Source organism: Heterodontus francisci, chromosome 14 (genome assembly GCF_036365525.1).
Source record: "Heterodontus francisci isolate sHetFra1 chromosome 14, sHetFra1.hap1, whole genome shotgun sequence".
Lineage (NCBI taxonomy): Eukaryota > Metazoa > Chordata > Chondrichthyes > Heterodontiformes > Heterodontidae > Heterodontus > Heterodontus francisci.
The window spans coordinates 65,179,961-65,203,684 of record NC_090384.1 but is presented as its reverse complement, the minus strand read 5'-3'; the positions used below and the strand labels follow the sequence as shown (position 1 = coordinate 65,203,684).

At 40.2% G+C, this 23,724-nt stretch overlaps 1 protein-coding gene across 3 annotated transcripts in view; it reads right to left on the bottom strand.

The window, feature by feature from the left end:
- Positions 1-557: 557 nt before the first annotated feature.
- The window catches only part of ipo7 (importin 7), an 83,069-nt gene continuing 59,902 nt past the window's right edge, over positions 558-23,724 (bottom strand). For 2 of the 3 annotated variants that reach the window (XM_068046373.1, XM_068046374.1), the window contains exons 20-25: positions 15,497-15,592; positions 14,376-14,596; positions 11,867-12,072; positions 4,368-4,571; positions 2,638-2,754; positions 558-2,289 (exon numbers count right to left, since the gene is read on the bottom strand). In XM_068046373.1, the coding sequence (XP_067902474.1) occupies positions 2,192-2,289; positions 2,638-2,754; positions 4,368-4,571; positions 11,867-12,072; positions 14,376-14,596; positions 15,497-15,592 (942 nt within the window). In that variant the 3' untranslated portion in view covers positions 558-2,191. The remainder of the gene's footprint in view (positions 2,290-2,637; positions 2,755-4,367; positions 4,572-11,866; positions 12,073-14,375; positions 14,597-15,496; positions 15,593-23,724) is intronic. The other variant, XR_010976360.1, reaches the window with a different exon arrangement.

The window sequence follows — 23,724 nt, the reverse complement described above, 5'->3', positions numbered from 1 at the left end:
ATATACGTACCTTAGCTTTTCTTTATAGTGCTCAATAATGAATAATGTCTTCATTATGGCTCAGAATTCAACTGTTCAGTAGTGGTGACATATAACAATGACAGTGATCTCAATGATATAGGCTAAGGCCCTAATAGTTAATAAACTAATCACTGCTAACCCAAAATATTCTCCTGCATTTTGCTTTGCTACATTGCTCACCAATTACTGTTCAACAGTCACGCAGGAATTCACGAAGTGAATTTGTTCAATTTAATGCATATTGTAATAGTCACATTCAAGATACACTTGTAGTGTATTCTGGCATCATCCTCAATTCAGCCTATTCCTTCTGATTGCATATAAAGTATAATTAATTTTCAAGTTTGGTCTTGAATGCTCAATTTTTTTTTATTAAAGTTCGGTAACAGAATAATCACCACAGGGTTACAGGAATCTGCAAAAATTATTAATGCTCTTCTGCAATATCACCACGTGGTTTTTATTGGTAGATACTCAAGGTCCCAACTTCATCATCCTTGGTTCTGAATTTTGCCAGTTTGTTTTTACAATAGCTTCTGTATCAATTTCAGCCAGTTTGGTGTTTCCATCCAATTCCCCAGCCTTCCAGCGTGATTTTCTGCACTCCAAACACCGCTCCTTCATTTTCCCATCTTTGTAGTCATCTGCCACACTACTGCAATGAAGTACAAAATCACCATTGCTCAACCATGACACTTCTTGATCACAACCTATGTTAAAAAAGTGCAGCATAATGCAATATTGATTTTCTGGAGCACATTAACTTAAAGGTTAACCTGTTCTCCAGGTAACGAAACAGAGTAGCCACAACTGTTTTGCAACCCAAGTGAACAGATGACCATTTCATTTTGAACACATCATTTTACACACAAGTCACACTGTGCATTTTATTAGTACAAGTACAACTGCGATCTGCACTGTTAACAGTGCACATTGCAATTCAAATTGTGTGTTGAGAATGATGAACTATTTACTCATGAGAAAACAACTGCCTGGAAAAGGATAACCAGTGTATTTTCTCCTAAACTTGAAGGCCCTTTTCAAGAGAAAGCTTAACATTACACAAGTTAAACAATGACAATTTTTTTTTTTAAACAGCAAAGTTCAAGCCAATTTTTTTTTTAAATAGTTTGTTGCATATACAGATAGCTCATCCATTCTCTCAACCAATTACACTACTTTGCTTTTCTGCTTGGATATTAGAGCTTTCTGTTCAAGTCCAATTTTACATGTTACTAGATTTTTGTTCTTACTGAATTAATCTCACCAATGCTTACAATTTCACTGTATCCAAATTTGTTTTTTTTTAAAAAGACATACATAGAGAGCTTAAAAAAGGGCACTGAGGGCATTGCCATTTTCAGCAGCAATGAAATATCATTGACTCTTGTATAGCCAAAATTCCAATCAAAACCAGTGGTGGTGGCTACAGGCAAGACACCTCAAATTTGAAACTTCATGTCTTCACTTATATTTAGATGATATATCCCTTGAATTTGTCGAACAGCAAATAAACTTGCTATTCAATACAGAAGGCTAGAAGGCTTTCATAATATCAAAGTGCAATTTATGCATTTACAAATACACATCTGCCATTATGTAGTGTTGCGTTCTGTGTTCGATAATCTTCACCTGAATACAATCATTTTTGACCTTGGCATGAACAGGAAAATTTGGAGATGATTTTGAGAGTTATCCATTTGCTGTCTTATTTACATTAAAAATGAACTTGAAATGTGGAAAACCAGACTAATACTAATGTTATTATGGATGTAAACACTGGAGGCACCTGCTAGCCTAAACTACAGACGTGCTGAAATTATCCCAGAAGCCAATGATTTCCTTGCCTGAAATCAAATCAAGGAATAAGCTGTCAACATGACATTTCCCCTCGCTTTTCAGGTTCCTATGGTTTGGAGATATTTATTTTTATTAACACTAGTCTCTCTCTCAGACCGATGCTCCTCTGAAACCTTCGTTTTTCTTTTCCAGAGGGCTCTCATGATCAAATTCCCACTCTCAGGTCATTGTGTCCATTCCATGTAGTAGGAAGTTGAGTGGATTTTGTGGATGATGAGAACTGTTTTTTTTTGTTTGGAACCACTACTGGAAGGAACAACACAAGCTTTCACTACAACCAGTCACACAGTACAATGAATCAAAAGTGAACTCAATTCATTCCTGGAGCAGAACCACCAAAATTAAATGAAGTTGGCACTACTGGAGCATTGAACTTGTATCCACCATGTTTTTCAATCATTTTGGACTCTGCAATAGAGGAAGAAAAGAAAAATTAAATAAGCTTTCCTTTGGAATTAACAGGCCCCCCAAGTTTTAATATTCAATTATAGAAGGGGGAATACGTATCAGATATTTTAAAACAGTATACTTTTTCAAAATTCCAATAACAAGGAATTAAAAGTACAGAAAGTTCAACAATTGCCACTATTTTTTATTGTACATCAGTTCAAACACATTTCCAACTGAAAGGTCATCATTGTGAAACAGTGATTCCGCTTACAAGGATCAAAAATTTCCAAGACATTTTCAATGGTAAAATGATAGGAAATATTAAAATGAGTGAAGAATCCCCTTAAGATCCGATTACATAAATACCTAGAGCAGCTCGTCTCTGATCTGCAAGAGTTCCAATGTCTTGCAACTGCTTCCTATGCTCGTCAGTAAGATTACACGTTAGGGCTTGGTACCAGGTTGGATCACAGTTTTGAATAGCTGAAAAAGAAAAATCAGACTGATGACGCTGTATACTGAGCTACTATATTATTAGAACTGTACCAATACTGTTGCAGTGATCACAAACAGTAATTAAAAGATTAAATTTCTTGCATGTAAATCCTAGTTGCCACCAATTTGTTCAAGCCTGTTCTATTCTCAATTAAGCAAACAGAAGTAAGACAGTACAATTTTACAGTAAGGATTCTTGGTTATAACAAGTCAAAGTAGCCAGGTGATAAATAGTAATTCAATTGTAAGTTTCAAGATTACAAAACAAAATCAAAATGGAATATCTAAATACACTCCGAAAGCACTTTTATTTATTTATTTCGAGATACAGCACTGAAACAGGCCGTTCGGCCCACCGAGTCTGTACTGACCAACAACCACCCATTTATACTAATCCTACAATAATCCCATATTCCTACCACATCCCCACCATTCTCCTATCACCTACCTACACTCGGGGCAATTTATAATGGCCAATCAACCTGCACGTCTTTGGCTGTGGGAGGAAACCAGAGCACCCGGCGGAAACCCACGCAGTCACAGGGAGAACTTGCAAACTCCGCACAGACAGTACCCAGAACTGAACCCGGGTCGCTGGAGCTGTGAGGCTGCGGTGCTAACCACTGCGCCACCCATACTAAAAACAAATCATAACGGTCACAGCACATGGATCCATTTTGTTCCTAAACCTCCACAACACTGAATGAACTAGGTCAGTGTCACAAGTTGATAAACACATTTTGTCTCTCCACATTCCAAGCTGAGAATGTGCCCACATGTCCTAACAGTCTCCAGTGCAGAGGCTTAGTGGGCCAACGTATCACTGGATCTGCTCTAGGGATACTAGTTGTTTTAAACCACGATGGCCAAACTTTTGTCTTTGTGGGCCATATCAGTGCTACCAAGGAACCTCAGCTGCCACATATAGTTCATTTCAGTGTCCCCATTAATTTGCATATCTCTCAAGTTGCTGGTATTACTTGGAATTGTAATTGAGTATTTATCCAATGAGCCAAGATACATTGCAGCTCTTTCCGAATCTCTAGGTCCACAAAATTTTAAAAAAAGGCAAATGGACAGGAAATATGTGCAGTTAGGACTGAGCTGCTTGAGCTTCAATGACCAGATTGCTAGTACTTGAAGGTCACAGGTTGGACTTCCCTAGCTGCAGGTATTTTGTTGAAATAAAAATAAGCATAAAACTTCAGGTAATGAACAATTAAAATGCGTTCTTGCACATTTGATATTTTTAAGTTGTAACTTTGATAAATTCCTATATTTAAGAGCATCAATAGTCTCAAAAAAGCAGTCTAAAAGTTTGAATTAAGATTATTTTATTCATACATATCAACAGAGACATCAATTAAGGTGCTACAACTCGCCTTAATGTCCCTATACGTATAGGCCGATAGAGCCAGTCATTAGTTCTGCTCATGATTATCCACCATCTCATACTGGAAAGTGAATTTGTGAGCACTGACTGATTACAGAACCAGGCTCTCTATCATAATCAAACAGCTGCCAGCATTTACCATCAAGGCTCACACATAGAAAATGAACAAATCAAATTGAAGAAAGTCAAAAGCAAAACCTGTTCATACTTTGTAGTACACTTTTGAATATCTGATATTCATCAATATTGCTGTCTTCATTATCAACAATGGTGCCGTATCCTTCAAGAGCAGTCTCCTCTGCATCGTCATCTTCCCATTCTTCATCATCACCATCCTCCCCAGCTTGTTTCGCTAACATTTCCAGATACTCTTGCCCATCTTCATCAATATCATCTTCATCACTGCCCAGCTCTGTCAAAAATAAAAGTTAGTGGTTTCTCCAACATCAGAAATGAAAATTGAAGGCATAAAATTAATGGATGAGTCAGGAAGAGAGGAAACAAAAGTTAGAAAATAAAGAGAGTTTGGCAGTGCTCAAAAGGTATCTATTTCAATGCAAGGAGTATAGCAAATAAAGCAGATGAGCTGAGGGCACAGATAGACACAAGGCAGTATGATATCATAGCTATTACAGAAAAATGGCTTAAGGAGACAGGAATGGCAGCTCAACATCCCTGGTTACAGGGTTTTCAGATGCGATAGGGAAGGGGATAAGAGGGGTGGGGGGAGTGGCAATTGTGGTCAAGGAAACTATTACAGCTGTGAGGGATGATATGTTGGAAATGAGGCCATATGGATTGAGCGAAGGAACAAAAAAAGGGGCAATCACACTGCTGGGAGTATACTCAGACCCCCAAACAGTCAGAGGGAGATAGAAGAGCAAATATATTGACAAATCTCCAAGAAGTGCAAGAACAATAGGACAGTAATAGTAGGGGATTTTAATGATCCTAATATTAACTGGGATAGTTTTAGTGTGAAAAAAATTTGAGGGAGCAGAATTCTAGAGGTGCATTAAGGAGAACTTTTTTGCCCAGTATGTTGCTAGTCCAAAAAATGAAGGCGCAGTTTTAGACTTAGTTTTAGGAAATGAAGATGGGCAGGTGGAAGGAGTGGTAGTCGGAGAGCATATTGGTGGTACTGATCATAATTCAGTCAGTCAGTTTTTAAACATAACTATGGAAAAGGACAGAGACAGAACAGGAGTTAGAGTTCTCAATTGGGGCAGGGCCAATTTTACTAAACTGAGGAGTGATTTAGCGAAAATGGACTGGAAACAGCTACTTGAAGGTGTCAAGAGCAGTGGGAAGCATTCAAAGGGGCGATTCAGGGGTTCAGAGTAAACATGTTCCCACAAAGAAAAAGGGTGAGATGGCCAAATATAGAGCCCCAAGGACGTCAAGGAGCTTACAAGATAAGGCAGAAAAGAAACGCTCATGTCCAACACAGAGAGCTCAATACTACAGAAAGCCGAGGAGTATAGAAGTGGAGGGGTGAAACCAAAAGGGAAATTAGGGAAGCTAAGAGAGGGCATGAAAGAATATTGGCAAGCAAAATCAAGGTGAACCAATGATGTTTTATCAATACATTAAGAGTAAGAGGATAACTAAGGAGACAGTCGGGCCCATAAAAGACCAAAAAGGTAACCTATGTGTAGGGGCGGAAGATGTCGGTATGGATCTTCATGAATACTTTGCGTCTGTCTTCACAATAGAGGGGGGCAGTGCAAATATTGTAGTTAAGGACGAGAAGTGTGAAGTATTGGATGTGATAAACATAGGGAGAGGAAGTATTAATGGGATTAGCATCCTTGAAAGTTGATAAATCACCAGGGCCAGATGAAATGTACCCTAGACTGTTAAAAGTGAGAGGAAACAGCAGAAGGTCTGTCCATCATTTTACAGTCCTCACTGGATACAGATGTGGTGCCGGAGGATCGGAGGACTGCTAACGTGTACCTCTGTCTAAAAAGGGAGCAAGGGATAGACCAAATAATTACAGGCCAGTCAGTCTAACCTCAGTAGCAGGCAAATTATTGGAATCTATTCTGAGAGACAGGATAAACTGTCACTTAGAAAGGCACAGGTTAATCAAGGAGAGTCAGCATGGATTTGTTAAGGTAAGATCTTGTTTGACCAACTTGATTGAATTTTTTTTGAACAAGATGTGGTCTACATGGATTTTAACAAGGCTTTTGACAAGGTCCCACATGGCAGACTGGTTAAAAAAATAAAATCCCATGGGATCCAAGGAAATGCAGCAAGGTGGATACAAAATTGGCTCAGTGGCAGGAAATAAAGGGTAATTGTTGATGAGTGTTTTAGCGACTGGTGGGCTGTTTCCAGTGGCATTCCGCAGGGCTCAGAACTAAGTCCCCCGCTTTTTGTGGTATATATTGATTTGGATGTAAATGCAGGGGGCATGATCAAGACGTTTGCAGACGACACAAAGATTGGCCGTGTGGTAGATAGCGAGGATAGCTGTAGGCTGCAGGAAGATATTGATGGTCTGGTCAGATGGGCAGAAAAGTGGCAAATGGAATTCAACCTGGAGAACTGTGAGCGATGCATTTGGGTAGGTCAAACAAGGCAAAGGAAAACACAATTAATGGGAAAATACTGAAGTGTAGAAGAAGTGAGGGGTCTTGGAGTACATGTCCACAGATCTCTGAAGGTAGCAGGACAGGTCAATAAGGTGGTTAAGAAAGTATATGGAATCCTTTCCTTTATTAGCTGAGGTATAGAATATAAGAGCAGGGAGGTTATGCTGGAACTGTTCAAGAAGGGAGGGAGACAAAAAGCAGGAAACTATAGGCCAGTCAACCTAACATCAGTCGTTGGGTAAGTGCTACAGGCCATTATTAATGAAGAAATAGCAGGACATTTAGAAAAGCTTAAAAGCAATCAAACAAACAGAGTCAACATAGTTTTTGTGAAAGGAAAATCATGTTTGACAAATTTGCTGGAGTTCTTTGATATAAGCAGAGTTGATAAAGGGGAACTGGTAGATATAGTGTATTTGGATCTCCAGAAGGCATTCGATAAGATGCCACATAAAAAAGATTATTGCACAAGATAGGAGCTCACAGCGTTGACGGAAATGCATTAACATGGATTGTGGACTTGTTAACTCACAGAAGACAGAGTCAGGATTAATGGGTCTTTTTCAGGTTGGAAAGATGTAACTTAGTGGAGTGCCATAAGGTTCAGTTCTAGGGCCTCAATTATTTACTATCTATATTAATGACTTGGAGGCGGCGGCAGAGTATAATATATCCAAATTTGGTGATACAAAAATAGGTGGGAGGGCATGTTGTGATGAGGACATAAGGAATCTGCAAGGGGATATAGACAGGTTGAGTGAGTGGGTAAAAACTTGGCAGATGGAGTTTAATGTAGGAAAGTGGGAGGTCATGCACTTTGGTAGGAAGAATCAAAAGGCAGACTATTATTTAAATGGAAAGAGACTCCAAAAAAGTGCAGTACAGAGGGATCTGGGTGTTCTTGTGCATGAAACACAAAACGTTAGCATGCAGGTGCAGCAAATAATTAAGGCGGGAAATGGAATTTTGGCCTTTATTGCTAGGGGTTGGAGTTTAAAAATAGGGAAGTCCTGTTACAACTGTACAGGGTGTTGGTGAGGCCGCAGCTGGAGTACTGTGTACAGTTTTGGTCCCCGTATTTAAGAAATGATCATACTGGCATTGGAGGCAGTTCAAAAAAAGAGATTCACAATCGGTTGATTTCTGGGATGAAGGGGTTGACTTATCAAGAACGGCTAAACAGATTTGTCCTTTATTCATTAGAGTTTAGAAGAATGAGAGGTGATCTTATTGAAACGTACAAGATTCTGAGGGGGCTTGACAGGGTAGGTGTTGAGAAGATGTTTCCACTACTGGGGGAATCTAGAACTAGGGGACATAGTTACAGAATAAGGGGGACACTCATTTCAAACTGAGATGCGAAGGTATTTCTTCTCTGAGGGTAGCGAATGTATGGAATTCTCTACCCCAGAGTGTTGTGGAGGCTAGATCACTGGAAGTATTTAAAGAGGAGGTAGAGAGATTTTTGAAATATCGGGGAGTTGAGGGCTATGAGGAGCTGGAACGAAAGAAGAGTTGAGGACTGGGGCAGATCAGCCATGATCTTATTGAATTGTGGGGCAAGCTTGAGGGGCCAAATGGCCTACTCCTGCTCCTATTTCTTATGCTCTTATGTATAACTCATTGGTTAGGCTACAACTTGAGTACGGTGTGCAGTTCTGGTCATCTCATTACAGAAAGGATGTAGCTGCACTAGAGAGGATACAGAGATTTACGAGGATGTTGCCAGGACTGGAAAAATGCAGCTACGAGGAAAGATTGGATAGACTGGGGTTGTTGTCCTTGGAACAGAATAGGCTAAGGGGAGATCTGATTGAAATGTACAAAATTTTGAGGGGCCTGGATAGAGTGGAGGTGAAGTGCCTATTCACCTTAGCAGGAAGGTCAGTGACGAGGGGGCACAGATTTAAAGTGATTGGTAGAAAAATTAGAGGGGAGATGAGGAAAAACATTTTCACCCAGAGGGTGGTGGGGATCTGGAACTCACTGCCTGAAAGAGTAGTTGAGGCAGAAACCCTCAACTCATTCAAAAGGAGTCTGGATATGCACCTCAAGTGCCGTAATCTGCAGGGCTACAGACCAACTGCTGGAAGGTGGGATTAGGATAGGTGGGTCATTTCTCAGTCGGCACAGACACGATGGGCCGAGTGGCCTCTTTCTGTGCCTTAAACTTTCTATGATTCTAAGAAATCAAGACCGTTCACACATTTTAAAAATCAATTTGTATCGTAACTAGCATGCTCAATAATAAAGGTTCAATTCATATTTTCTTTTACTTTTTGAAAAGTTATAATTGTAATTAGTGCATTAGGTGGAGTGGACTACCAAGCCAGGGAGACAGAGGCACCAAGATGACACATTAAGGGGATTCTTTCACAGTGAATCCATCACACACTGTTAGGAATTTGGGGACTGCTATGTCAACAGCTTGTTGAAATAATTTATTTTATTCTCTCCCCGCCACCTGCCCCTTCCAACAGATATAAGCTGACTGCACTGACAGGACTGAAGTGGTCGATGCTTGCTTATATTAACTGCACTTATACGGTGACCTCAAATCTGCAAAAACCTGTTTGAATCTGCGCACACAATCTCATTCTCTATTCTGCATTTGTTCACCTTTAACTTTTAGTTAGAACTGCTAACACCAATAAATATTTAAAATTATCCATGTTGCAATTAAGACTGAATGAATAAATTCAATACAGCCAAGTAGATCAACCCACAAGATTGTTCCAGAACTTAGTGTAGCAAGTTGAAGGAATACCCAACCCCAATAGGAACATCTTTTGTTTTTTGGATTCTTCCTGTAAAATCATTTCGTATGTTTCACCTTTGCCTTAAGTAATGCATCACGAGACATCTCCTCACCCCAGAGCAAGATTTGTGTGTGTGCACAGGTTTCACTGGGGAGAAGAGGTGATTGAGCAGATTGATAGGCTTTTCTTTCCAGGGGCAGATGCAGAAGAAAGTGGGGTTGAAGGGAGAAGTGGGATATGAATGTCAACGAATAAGGAAATGATCAATGATGACCGTGTCTGTGATTGAGACAATGGGAATAGAAACACTACGCAAGGTTGAAGGAATACAGTGTTTCTACAACTTAAACATTTTGTAACTTGCTTATGTCTGTATATTAATTGTTCAAATAAAATACTGGTAGGAGTAGTAAGGTATATATCGTGTGATGAAAACCACACCTACCAAGCATGAGGTATATTAATTTTGTCATATGGAACATTAATTTTTAAACTCTTACTGATCTGCACCTGCATTCTAACAGGACGGTGGCTGGAAACATTTGCATTCTAAGAGTCAGTTGCCTGTAGAAGACAATGGAACTGCTCCCTGATTCAATTAACCAAATGGATTTTGATCACAAGACGTTGACTGTGTGAAAGCCAGCATTCCAGCCCTCTACTGAGGATGTCTACTAAGATTGAAAGAATGCACAAAACTCACCGGGCAGCTGTCCTGAAAAAAAAAAGCTAGTCACATGACTGGCCCAGGTTTGGTTTGAATTGCGTTCACAGAACAGTTTGGTCAGACTGCAATTTGAAGAGAGAAGAGAAGGAAAGTCTCTCCCTCTCATGAAAATGAGACTACAACTGGATTTCCAGAAGACAGAAAACCATCGAAACAAGTTTGAAAGAGTGCACTGGGTCCCAATGAGATGGCAAGATTTAACTGCAACGCAAAGACTTTATATCGAACTCAAAGACAGTAAATGAACTCCAGCTATTGCTTCAAATCTTTCCCCTTTATTCTTTCTCCTTTTCGGTCTCTATCTACATGTGTGTTCATCGCATATGCATGCTAGCGTGGTCGCGTCACGTATTTTTAGTAGTTTTAACCAAATTAGTGTTTTAAGGTTAATAAACTTACACCTTTATTGTTTAAATCTAAGAAAACATGTCTGCTTCATTTCTTTGCCATTACAATTGGAGAGCAGTGAACAAGATTCACTGAGGGAAAGCCATAAACACGAAGTTTTAAAAATTAAACCCTGCTACGGCCAAACCAGGAACAGGCTGAGAGGGAACCCCTAGACCCCTTTCTCACCTGGTCATAAACAATTGATATACTGAAGTATAGAAGCTTGTTTTCGAGCTAGTTAGCAAATTTATTCAATGAGTAGCTGTGAGTCATACAAATCTCAAGTTCAATCCTTAACCTATGCTGATTTAGCGAAGACAAGAATACACACACTAGAACTATGCTTAGTGCCCCCCCAAAGAGAGTGGGAAATTCAGAAAAGAAATAAAAAGAAAAGCAGTTAAAGCTACCCATTCATGCTAGTAATGTGCTTTTAGGGACGATGACGCCAAGAGCGATTGGGATGCTCGGTCACTTATGGCCATACAGCCCACTAGTACCCACAAAACCAACTCATGCATAAACAATTGTCACTTGGCCAAGGTACCGGGGAAATCCAGCACCTTTGGATCCATGCTCAAGAAGTAGGGGATAAAAATTGGTGGAGAATTAAAAGTATATTTGGATTAATACACCAAATAATTGTAATACAAAAACTGCAATATTAACCTATAGTTATTTTTCAGTGAAATGCTTTCTGTCAGCTAATGATGTTACTATCCTCCAAAATGGCCATCATGTAACTCAAAACAGAGTTCTACAGCTATAATTAGGGGAAAAAATAAAGAACTTTATTAGAAAATATTAACCAGTAAGCCAGTGTGTAAAGTGCTGAATCACCAAGACTGTTTGCGCCATTCATAAAAATTTCTCAAGCTTGGCTTTCCTGTTTTATAACAACACCCAAACCTTGCATATTATAGCTTTAAACACACTCCAAGTATCTGTTATCTACGGGCCACAGAAACATTTCTATAATCCTCCCTTGTTAATACATTAATGCTATCAGAGGAAAGCAACCGCCTAAGCAAAACACTAGCTTTTTTGCATTAATAGTTCTTGAATTTAGAGGGTAACTAAATATCAGCATGAAGCTGCCACAGTTCGTGATATTGTCAGAATCACTAATTAGGTTAGCCTTACAACTCATTCCAAGGTATTTATTATTCTAAATAGATATGAAAATTCAGGCAGAAACTATAAATTCAGTCATAAATGATAATCGTACCATTCTCATCCTCATCTTCTCCATCATCATCATCATCACTGTCGTTTTCATGCTCTGCACGGCAAGCATACGCTCTCTTTAGTCCACCAAAGAGAAGTGTAAGAGCTGGTAGAATCTGTCCTGCAACCTGGTTCACAATTTGTGGTCTTTGTTCAAGTTCAATCAATGCACAGAGACCAAGGACACACATTTTCCGGTCATGTAAACTGGATAAAAAGAAACAGAATTTGTTGGATGTCGCTCATATTAAAAAAAAGATAGTTCACTATATTTAAATTAAATTAGGAGGGGTGAGTTGCAACTCCTTGAACAGGTGTAGGCTTTACACTCAATAAAAATGTTAATTTAGTTGTATTGTCAAGTCAATCGATGGAGTGCATGGATCTGAACCATTACACACCCCGAATGTAATTCAAAAGCACTATAACCCATTACAGTACTGAAATGTGAGGAAGTGACCTCGGCAAGTTATGCAACTTCATCTATTGAAGTTCAAAACTTCAACTTTTCACCTCCAATGCAGCTGATCTTCCACTATTCTGAGGAAATTTGTCAAACCCCACAAACCATGCTTCCATTAGCATTGACCTTCATTTCCCTGAATTAACTAAAAGCTATGACTCCAATGATAGTCAAATGGCAAGAGGAGTATCAAGTCACAACAGCTGAGGTTCCCAGGTTTATCCTGGATCACATCTCAGCTCAGGGTTCTATAATTTGGGCCATCAGGTAGGGGAAGGAAAAAGACATGGTTACCACTCTAATCACTATTAAGTGATCCTGGTATTATTTAAATGTGCATGAACAGAACTGTTCTTCGCTATAATGCCTCTCCATTGTCAACTGCAACAACAATGCAACAGGATGTGGACGGAGGTTCAGCCCCTTCCACTATGATGCTGCTGGTGTCAATGCACTGAGGCGCAGGAAAAATTTCACAATATATTGACACAAATCCACAGGTGACGCAGGGTGGCACTGCCAAAAGCCTGCTATAGGATTTAGTAAAAAAAAAAATTTTTTTTTAATTGCCATATCTACATAAATATTACTCTGAAGTAAATGATCAGCATAAGTATCATCAATTCTGTTCTGCTGTCCAATGCATTTTTAGTATCCTAGATTAATTTTCCTTGTTGAGTTACACTTTGCAATAAGGAAGGTCAAGAACAAAAGTCTAAACAAACCAAAATTGAGGAGCAAAAATATACAGACACCCAAACTTGCTCAACATGTTTGAGTTAAAGTCGGGACACTGTTTCTGTAAATGCTTCTAGTTAAGTGATTAGCTAATCATATCAACTGGGGTAAAGTGGGACACAAACATTTTTGTCAGTGTCCTCAGGTTTGGACAGATGTGGCCATAGAGCTCCTAATCATTACTATCTAGCAATTCGTACCTAAACTGTACCTGTTTTTGACATTAGAGTTCGTTGCAACCTCTCTTCCTCTTTCTTCCCCGCCTAAATACCACAGCCTAATTCCACCCACTTCCCCAGGTTGAAACTGACTGTGCACAACCTTAATGTCCACTCAATCCTGAATTAATTTTCAAACTCACAGCTGAATAGCTACCAAGATCACCTATTTTCACTTCCAGAACACCCTCACCACTGCTGAAACTTTGGCATCTACATAGTGAGTTTTGCAAAGTTCTTCTGGCCTCTCCTACAGACAAATTCTGATTCATCAAGAAGGCTGCCACCCTACAGCCTGTCAAGTCTCAGTCATCCATGCCCCAGATACACTGGCTTCTTGACCGCCAGCGCATTCACTTAATTTATAATTCCCTCCACAACTTTACTCCTGTTTTTGAAACCTCCAACTGTCTCGCACTGTGGTGTTTCGTTTCTGGACTACTGTACTTTTTCGATATGGTCCATTCACAGTACAACTTCCAGCTCTGCTACATGGAACTCTTCTGAATGTCCTCTTTTCCCCCCTCCACCCTCCTACTCTCCTCCCACTCTCAAAAGCTGAACGACTGAACTAACCTCTCAGTTCCCACTAGCTGCGTGATCAGTCCCTCTAGTTGTTTCCATAAGTTATTTTTCTATAAGCTCTTGCTTAGAGAAAGGGAAAGGAAAATAAACATGAATTGTAAAATGTAAATTTACAAGATCTATGTTTCACTACTTTGCAGACTTCATAACATTCACACCCAAAAAATATCAGTTATGGAAGACTCCCAGTACCACATTCCATCTATGCCTCGACTCTCATGAACTAAACACTATACACAAGTCATCGTGGCAAACCTTCCCTTTCACAGAAAAGCAGAGCACACCCAGAGTGATCTGGCAAATTTTGAAAACTCAACATGCTCCGTAATCCCAGGATACAAATCTAAACCACTTTAACCAAGTTGCACACAAGACCATTAAATCTCTAATTGTAGAGATTCTAATTGCACTATTGTGCAATATTTTCACAATTTTACAGCCTCAATAGAGAGCAAATTGGACACCCATCCTGTTTCCTCTAAACGTTATGGTACAGCAAGCCTTACCCTAAAAAGCAGTCTACATCATTCAGCCACTGGTTAACAAACTGTGTGGTGATTGGCTCGGTGTTGTTGGGAAAGTGGAGGTTTTCCAAGGTATTCAGCAACAGGAGTGGGTTGTAGTATAAAGCAGCAATGGCAACTTGCAGACACATAGTTCTTAGTTCACTGGTCTTGACTTCTCTGGTCAGCCTCTCAAGTGCAGCTTCCACAAACAGAGGTATGCACTAGAAAAAAATAAAAAACACTTTGAAAACCTCAATGATGAATATATTCAAAGGGAAAGAACAAAATTTGAGAAGATCCTACAACTTGACAAGATTGCAAAATATCAAGTTATTGGGGCAACAAATTACTTGAGTTGAGGAATTGGCAAATGGTGACCACTTAGAGCTGAACATGTGGAAATTACATGTCTCTTTAAAAAGAAAATCTCCCTCACACTACCCCACCTCACCAGCTTTCCCAAAGATGCAAACAACTTTGGTATTTTGCCTAAGTGGCCACTCTTTATATGTATACCTTGACAGTGAGCATAATAAGGGGGTAATCGGACTTTGGAGGACATCATCTGCATGGTCTCCAGCAGTCGTCTGCGGTAACAATGGGAGGTAACCAACCATAGAGTCACAAAAACAGCCGCAACATCGTTAATACAGCACAGGAAACAAACCTGGGACTTTGTTAGTCGTCCACACTAGATGCTTTTACCTACTAGAGCATCAGGGAGTTGAGCATGTTTATTTTCAACTGGAAACCAATCAAAATGACTATCCGAGGCAGTGATGCATTAATTTAAGGATTGGTAAAGCTTCTTCATTCTGCCACGATTAGCAGTTAAAAAAAAACTTTTCTTCTGCACCAAAATAACTATAAAAGGCTCATATTTAAATCTGTTTTGCACAAAAATATTAGTTTATTAGTGTTAAAACAAAACAGATTACCATAAATACCACTTCCAAAGTTTTTAACCAGATACCACAGTACAGAACATATTAAGTGGAATAAAGCGTCAGAGCATTTTGTTTTGGAGAAGGAAATAGTCTTCAGCAATGTTTGAAGTCAGATTTATTGAAGGGCTGTCTAAATTCAAATCAAAAATGTAATTTCCATTCTACTTTACTAACCTGGTCAATACCACGCCCTTTGCACTGTAGAATAATCACTTCTAGCATCTTGGCTGCATGGCTTTCTGCATCTTCTCCTGCATCTCCAGTTAATACCTAAAAGCAGAAATAAATTGGACTTTTCTCTGTATAAAATAGCGTAAGGGAGAGATATATTCTAGGATTAGTGCTGCAAAAAAATGATAGGGCACCAGAATGGTTGTCGCGCGGCAGAATGACTGAAGCTTCAAGACAGTCAACACCCAGCTTCACGTTTTGCCTTCCACACTACATATCTCAGTCTGCATACCATTCCTCAGTTAAGACTGCAGCCAGGCAACTTGCGTCCAGGAATTTGTCAAAGTTGCTTTTAAACACTAGGACATTCAGGACACGATGATCCACTCCTCACCCCCAATGCCTCAACTCTACTTCCTTCTGATAACACAGATAGAACTGGGAACTCAAATTTTTGGGAACAATCCATCACTCTGCTCTGTGGCACAACAAATTGGAACCCCAACATATCGGGACTAAAAACGGTCTTCAGCGGGTTGTATAAAATGGGGAACTATGAAACGGTAGCATACTTTACACTTTGCCAGATATCTATTCCCCACTGACTTTGAAGGGCTTGATAATCAGGGAGGATGTAAATGAACTTCTGATTCAATATCCTTCATTTTGCATTACTACTCGAGATCAATTTCAACCTCATTCTTGTTGTCAATGATGGTTTGATTATATCCGAAAGAAACATTTGCAGTGTTACACAAATAATGCTAAATGAGTAGCTATAATATTAATAGCTTTTTTCCCAAATCAAAACCAAAAATTAACACAAGTGTTCATTCCTTTAACCAACACCAGGGTGGGGGGGGGGGGGCACTAAGCCATGATTCCCCTTCAAGGAAAGTTATTCTACTACCTAAAACAGGTGGTTTTAATTTCTTTTGCAAGCTACCCAACTCATAGTATGAAAGCAAGCATCACTTCCCATTATGCTCTCACTGGCAAGTTTGCCCAAGGTGATAAAAAATACATTAAAAAAAAGTTAAGACAACTAAAATTTTTCTTTTTAAAAAAAAACAAATTCTGTCATACCAAGGGCACACTTTAGGGAGCAGTGCTATAGAGAAAACTAACTTGCACTTGCAGCGAGTTTAAGTTATGTGATGAACACATTTAATACAAAGCATGCAATATGAATTTACTTAATTTATGCATCAAGTCATTCTTTAGGCACGAGTTGAACTTCCCATAAAAGTAGACGACTTTTGGGACCAAACTTGATTTTGATCCAATGACAACTTTTAACTGTTAATTCCATGCATCCCTTCGCGTTCATGGCACAACAATGAATGGCAAATTTTCAAAACTGTTTTGAGAAGTTAAACATCCTGGCTAGAGCACCAAGATTAAAAAAAGGGCTTGTTACATTAAAGACCTGCAAATCGTGGAAAGTGGTAGTGGAAATCTGATGTCAGATTAGAAAGATAAGTAGGAACGTTATTGATTGCAGCAAAGCAGGATTGGGACAGAGGGGGAATAAGTGGAGAAAAGTGAATGGAGTTTCTAAAATATGTACAAAATTCCTTCAAGTAATATATTAGATGACCTACAAGATTAGGGGCATTACTGGATCGGATTGGTTGTAGTGACTACGAGAAGGTTTTAGATCCAGCTAGAAAGGGAAAATTAAAGCAGATTGGATTAGAGCAAAGTTGAGATTGATGAGGGGCAAGCCAGCTGAGTTGGAAAGAGAAATTGGCAGAACTCCAGAAAAACTTTTTTTTTCAAAAAAAGAGATGGCAAAGATATTGAATAGGCATATTCTATAAGAAAGGGATGCCATGATCCAATTATATTTGAAGAGAGTCTATGAGGTCTATAATACTAATGAAACAACTAAACAAGAATGAGAAAATAATGGGGTTGAGGAAAACTAAGAGGGAACACGAGAAAAAAAATGTAAAATCAAAAGCAACATAAAGTATTTAGGTTCATCAGTAAAATGAGAATTGTTACGCGAGATGGAACCGGAGAAGATTGCCAATTTGAAGATGGTCAAAAAGGGTGAAGGCATTTAAGTATTTCACACCTATCTCTACTGGAGAAGGATGTCAAAAAGGAGGCGAATCCTGACATGGCTAAGAGCAACATTATGATGGATAAAAGGGAAAATTTAGATAAGTTAGTTGTGCTAAAGGAAGACAAAAGTACCATGGCCTGACAGGATAAATCCTAGGACACTGCATGAAGTAGGAAGAAATTGTACAGACCCTACATATATTTTAGGGTTTTGTTTGAACATCTCTAATCAGGTTTTCACCTATGCCACAGTACCAAAACGGCTCTCAAAGTAAATTACATCCTATGCGACTTTGATAAAGGTGAACTATCCCTCCTCGTCATTCTCAACCTGTATGCAAGCCTTTGACACAGTTGAATACACCATCCTCCTCCAATGCCCCTCCACTGTTGTCCAGCTGGGTGGCACTGCTCTCACCTGGTTCCATTCTTATCTAGCTAATCGCATCCAGAGCATCACTTGAAATAGCTCTTCCTGCTCCTGCACTGTTACCTCTGGATCTAATTTTGGCAGCCTTTTATTATCCAAATGTTGCCTCTCGGCGATATTATCCGAAAGCAGAGCATTTGTTTTCACATGTATGTTGACAATATACCTACCTCTACCTCATCCTTCTCAACTCCTCCACTGTTGGTAAATTATCAGACTGCTCATCAGATACCCAATACTAGATGAGCAGAAATTTCCTCCGAGTAAATATTAGGAAGTTTAAAGCTATTGTTTTCAGTCCCCGCTCCAAACTCTGGTCCCTAGCTACTGACTCCAACCCTCTCCTCGGCAAATGTCTGAGACTAAACCAGACTGTGTGCAACCTTGGTGCCATATTTGACCCAGAGTTGAGCTACCGACCACATATTCGAACCATCACTAAGACAACCTCCATAACAGCACCCAACTTCACCCCTGCCTCAGCTCTTCTGCTGCTGAAACTCACATTCATGCCTTTGTTACCTCCAGACTTGACTACTCCAATGCACTCCTGGCTCCTCCCACATTCTACCCTCTGTGAAGCTTGGTCATCCAAAACTCTGTTGCCTGTGTCCTAACACACACAAAGTCCCCTTCACCTATCAACCCTGTGCTCACTGGCTCCAGGCCAAGCAACATCTTGATTTTAAAAATCTGATCCTCGTTTTCAAATCACTCCATGGCCTTGCCCCTAATTCTGTAATCCCCACTACCCTCAGATATCCGTGCTCATCTGACTTTGGCCACTTGAGCATTCTCGATATTAATCATTCCACCTTCAGTGGCTGTGCTTTCAATTGCCTCGGCCATAGCTCTGGAATTTCCTCCCAACACTCCACCACGCCTTCCTCCTTTAAGACGCTCCTTAAAACCTACCTCTGACCAAGCTTTTTGGTCAAATAACATATCTCCTTATGTAGCTTGGTGTCATACTTTGTTTAATAATGCTCTGTTGAGGTGAAAAACCTTAAGGCATTAAGTTAAAGGTTCTATATAAATATAAATTGTCGTCTTATTGAATATGGATGTGTTTGAAGGACTGGAGAGTATACCAATTTTTAAAAAAGGAGACAAAGCTAATCTTGGTATACTAGACAGTTAGTTAAGCATTTGCGGAAGGAAAAATTTTTAGTCATCAATTATGAAGTTACCAATTATCTAGCTGAAAAGAAAACAGAAGTTGCAAACATACTCTTCAAAAGAGTGCTCGACAAATACCAATTATTGGGGAAGTAATGGTGGAGGTGAAGGGGAAATCCCTCAATGGATGCAATGTACAAGATTCAGGGTAATGGAATTAGAAGTTAACAAACTGGATTAAAAATTGGTTAGGGGGGAGAAAACATTAGAAGCCAAGGGCAATTTTTCAGAATACTTCGAAGTAGGTAATGGTGTTGAAATGTGTAGATATCAAAATACTAGTTAGTTCCTTAGAAGACCAATGGAATCTGCAAAGTGTCATGGTCCTGTAGTTTTTTTCCCCCAGGAATATGCGGTTTGCCTTTAAGGTTTGCAAAGGATCAGTACTGCTTTATGAACCAGCAAGCCTCAGGAGTTATAGGAAGGTGCATTTTGGTTGCCTTAGAAACAGCCATTTGGAGACTGCGATTCAAAGGGTGCATTCACATTACCATAGATACAGCTACTGCAAGTGAGAATTAAGCGATACATTTGTTAAAATTCAATTTTGAACTAGCTTTTTAGTTGAAGACAGTTTGTTCCAACAGAGAGGACACAACTGTGAGGACAGCACCTGAAAAAAGAACTCTCAACCATTTAAGACTGAAGAGCATTTTAGTCTGTTTAATTATCTCTCAAAATTCTAAAAAAAAAGTCAAGCCAAAACGGAGTTCTCTGGTAATTTAAACTGAAGGAAGGGAAGTTAAGACTGTGACAATCTTTTATCCCTCAAAAACTCTAAAGTTAGATCGATTCTATTGAAAGTGTTTAATCTATTGAAAGTTGCAAGTCGTTAATTGTTGAAATTCGCTAGAGAAGGAAAGCATCACCGACTGAAGTTAAACTACGGACTGTTCTACTGTGGAAGAACCTTTCTTCCCGCATCGGACTGCGACGACCGAGCACCATTGGACTGTAAATTTGCAAGGACTCCAATGTTTTCTATTTTAAATGTTGTTTATATCTTCATAGTATTTAAGAATTTAGTTCTTCCAATTAAAGAGTTAATTTAGATTAGAATAGATTAGAGATACAGCACTGAAACAGGCCCTTCGGCCCACCGAGTCTGTGCCGAACATCAACCATTTATTTATACTAATCCTATATTCCTACCAAACATCCCCACCTGTCCCTATATTTTCCTACCACCTACCTATACTAGTGACAATTTATAATGGCCAATTTACCTGTCAACCTGCAAGTCTTTTGGCTTGTGGGAGGAAACCGGAGCACCCGGAGAAAACCCACACAGACACGGAGAACTTGCAAACTCCACACAGGCAGTACCCGGGTCCCTGGAGCTGTGAGGCTGCAGTGCTAACCACTGCGCCACTGTGCCGCCCATTTGTTGATTTAAAGACACCTGGTTTGGTTAGCCTCATTCGGGGATTAATAGATGGTACAATTTGGCTTGGTCTTATAATTTAGAAAGTTTAAATGATGTTAGGCGATCTGTGGAGCGACGGGATTGAATTATCAGTGCATTTCTCCCATCAATCATATATTTTGATTGGGGGCTTTGACTCGAGCGGTCAGTCGTAACAAAAGGAATATTAATAAGATTGTGGAATGGGGTAAACAAATGTGGCAAATAGAATTCAAAGTATGAGGTGATACATTTTGGTTGAAAAACAATTATATTCGGAATGGAAGTATGCGTTTTGCCATCGAAGAGCAGAAGGACTTGGAAGCACGGGTTCACAGGACATTAGATACACGCCTCAGGTTGATAAGATTAAATAATGTTAAACAAAACTGATGGAATTCTAGGGTTTATTACAAGCTAAAGAGTACAAACGAGGTAATGTTGAGCCTGTATGAAACCTTAGGATGTCAGCTGAGGTACTGGGTACAGTATTGGGGTTCACATTATGGGAAGGAGAGTGAGGCTTTAGAGGGTGTGTAATATAGATTCACTTTGATGCTGCTGGTATGAAATAGAAATAGAAATGAAGAATTTAAAAATTGGGGTCTTTATTAGACTGCAGAATATGGTGCAAAAGAGAAAAATTTTTCAATTTTAAAAGGGTGGGATGGGGTAGAAAGGGAGTAGACTATTCTCAGTAGTTCAGAAATCAAGATTGTGAGGTCATAGGTATACAGTTAAACGTGAGGGTTTTAGAACAGAGGGCAAGAGAAACTCCTTTACAGAGACTTGACAGGATGTGAAATTCATTTCCAGAGTTAATGGTTGAGGCAGAAACCATGTCAACATTCAAAAAGTACTGGAAGGAGTACAATCCTTGGAGATGAAATTCCATCTTCACACTGAGGATACCTTCCATCATGCTAAATGGGATAGATTCAGAACAGATCTACCAGCTCAAAACTGAACATCCATGAGGTGCTGTGGGCCTTCAGCAGCAGCAGAATTGTATTCAACCACAATCTGCAACCTCATGGCCTAGCCTCTCACTCTACCATTACGAGCAAGCCAGGGAACCAACCCTGGTTCAATGAGGAGTGTAGGAGAGCATGCCAGGAGCAGCACCAGGCATACCTAAAAATGAGGTGCTAAGCTGAAGATATAACATAGGACTACATGCATGCTAAACAGCGGATGCAGCATGCGATACACAGAGCTAAGTGATCCCACAACCAACAGATCAGATCAACGCTCTGCAGTCCTGCCACATCCAATTATAAATGGTGGTGGACAATTAATCAACTAACTGGAGGAGTAGGTTCCACAAACATTCCCATCCTCACTGATTTGGGGGGAGCACATCAGTGCAAAACAAAAGACTGAAGCATTTGCAACCATTTTCAGCCATAAGTGCCAAGTTAATGATCCATCTTGGCCTCCTCCTGAAGTCCCCAGCATCACAGAAGCCAGTCTTCAGCCAATTTAATGCACTCCACATAATAGAACAAAAGCCATGGAGCCTGACAACATTCCAGCTGCAGTACTAAAGACTTGTACTCCAGAACTAGCTACACCCCCTAGCCAAGCTGCTCCAATACAGCTATAACACTGTTTTTTACCGGGCAATGTGAAGAATTGCCCAGGTATTTCCTATCCCCAAAAAAGCAGGACAAATCCAATCTAGCCAATTACCATCCCATCAGTCTACTCAATCATCAAGTGATGGAAGGTAGAGAAACATAGAAAATATGAGAAGTAGACCATTCGGCCATTCGAGTCTGCACCGCCACTCAATACGATTACGGCTCATTGTCCAAGCTCAGTACCCTGTTCCCACTTTCTCCCCATATCCCTTGATTGCTTTAGCCCCAAGAACTATAGCTAACTATACATCACTGACAGTGCTATCAAGCAGAACTTACTCTGCAATAACCTGCTCACCGACGCACAATTGAGGTTCCACCAGGCCACTCGGCTCTAGACATCAATAAAGCCTCGGTCTAAACATGGACAGAAGAGCGAAATTCAAGAGGTGATGTGAGAGTGACTGCCCTTGACATCAAGGCAGCATTTGACCAAGTGTGGCATCAAGGAGCCCTAGCAAAATTCAAGTCAATGGGAATTGGGGGAAAACACTCCACTGGTTGGAGTCACAGCTTGTACAAAGGAAGATGGCTGCGGCTGTTACAGGACAACCATTTCAACCCCAGGGCATCACTGGAGGTGTTCCTGAGAAACTATAAATACTATGGCTACCAGAGCAGGTCAGATACTGGGAATTCTTTTTTTTTAATTCATTCATGGGATGTGGGCGTCACTGGCCAGGCCAGCATTTATAGCCCATCCCTAATTGCCCTTGAGAAGGTGGTGGTGAGCTGCCTTCTTGAACCGCTGCAGTCCATTTGGGGTAGGTATACCCACAGTGCTGTTAGGAAGGGAACATAGAACAGTACAGTACAGGCCCTTCGGCCCATGTTGTTGTGCAGAACCTTTAACCTACTCTAAGATCAAAGAGTTCCAGGATTTTGACCCAGTGACAGTGAAGGAACTGCGATACAGTTCCAAGTCAGGATGGTGTGTGACTTGGAGGGGAACTTGCAGGTGGTGGTGTTCCCATGTATTTGCTGCCTTTGTCCTTCCAGTTGGTAGAGGTCACGGGTTTGGAAAGTGCTGTCTAAGGAGCCTTGGTGCATTGCATCTTGTAGATGGTACACACTGCTGCCACTGTGCGTCGGTGGTGGAGGGAGTGAATGTTTGTGGATGGTGTGCCAATCAAGCGGGCTGCTTTGTCCTGGATGGGTGCACTCCAACAACACTCAAGAAGCTCGACACCATGTGGAGAGTATTCCATCACACTCCTGACTTGTGCCTTGTAAATGGTGGACAGGCTTTGGGGAGTCAGGTGGTGAGTTACTTGCCTCAGGATTCCTAGTCTCTGACCTGCTCTTGTAGCCACGGTATTTATATGGCTACCCCAGTTCAGTTTCTGGTCAATGGTAGCCCCTAGGATGTTGATAGTGGGGGATTCAGCGATGGTAATGCTGTTGAATGTCAAGGGGAGATGGTTAGATTCTCTCTTGTTGGAGATGGTCATTGCCTGGCACTTAAGTGGCAAATAACATTCGCGCCACACATCAGCCCAAG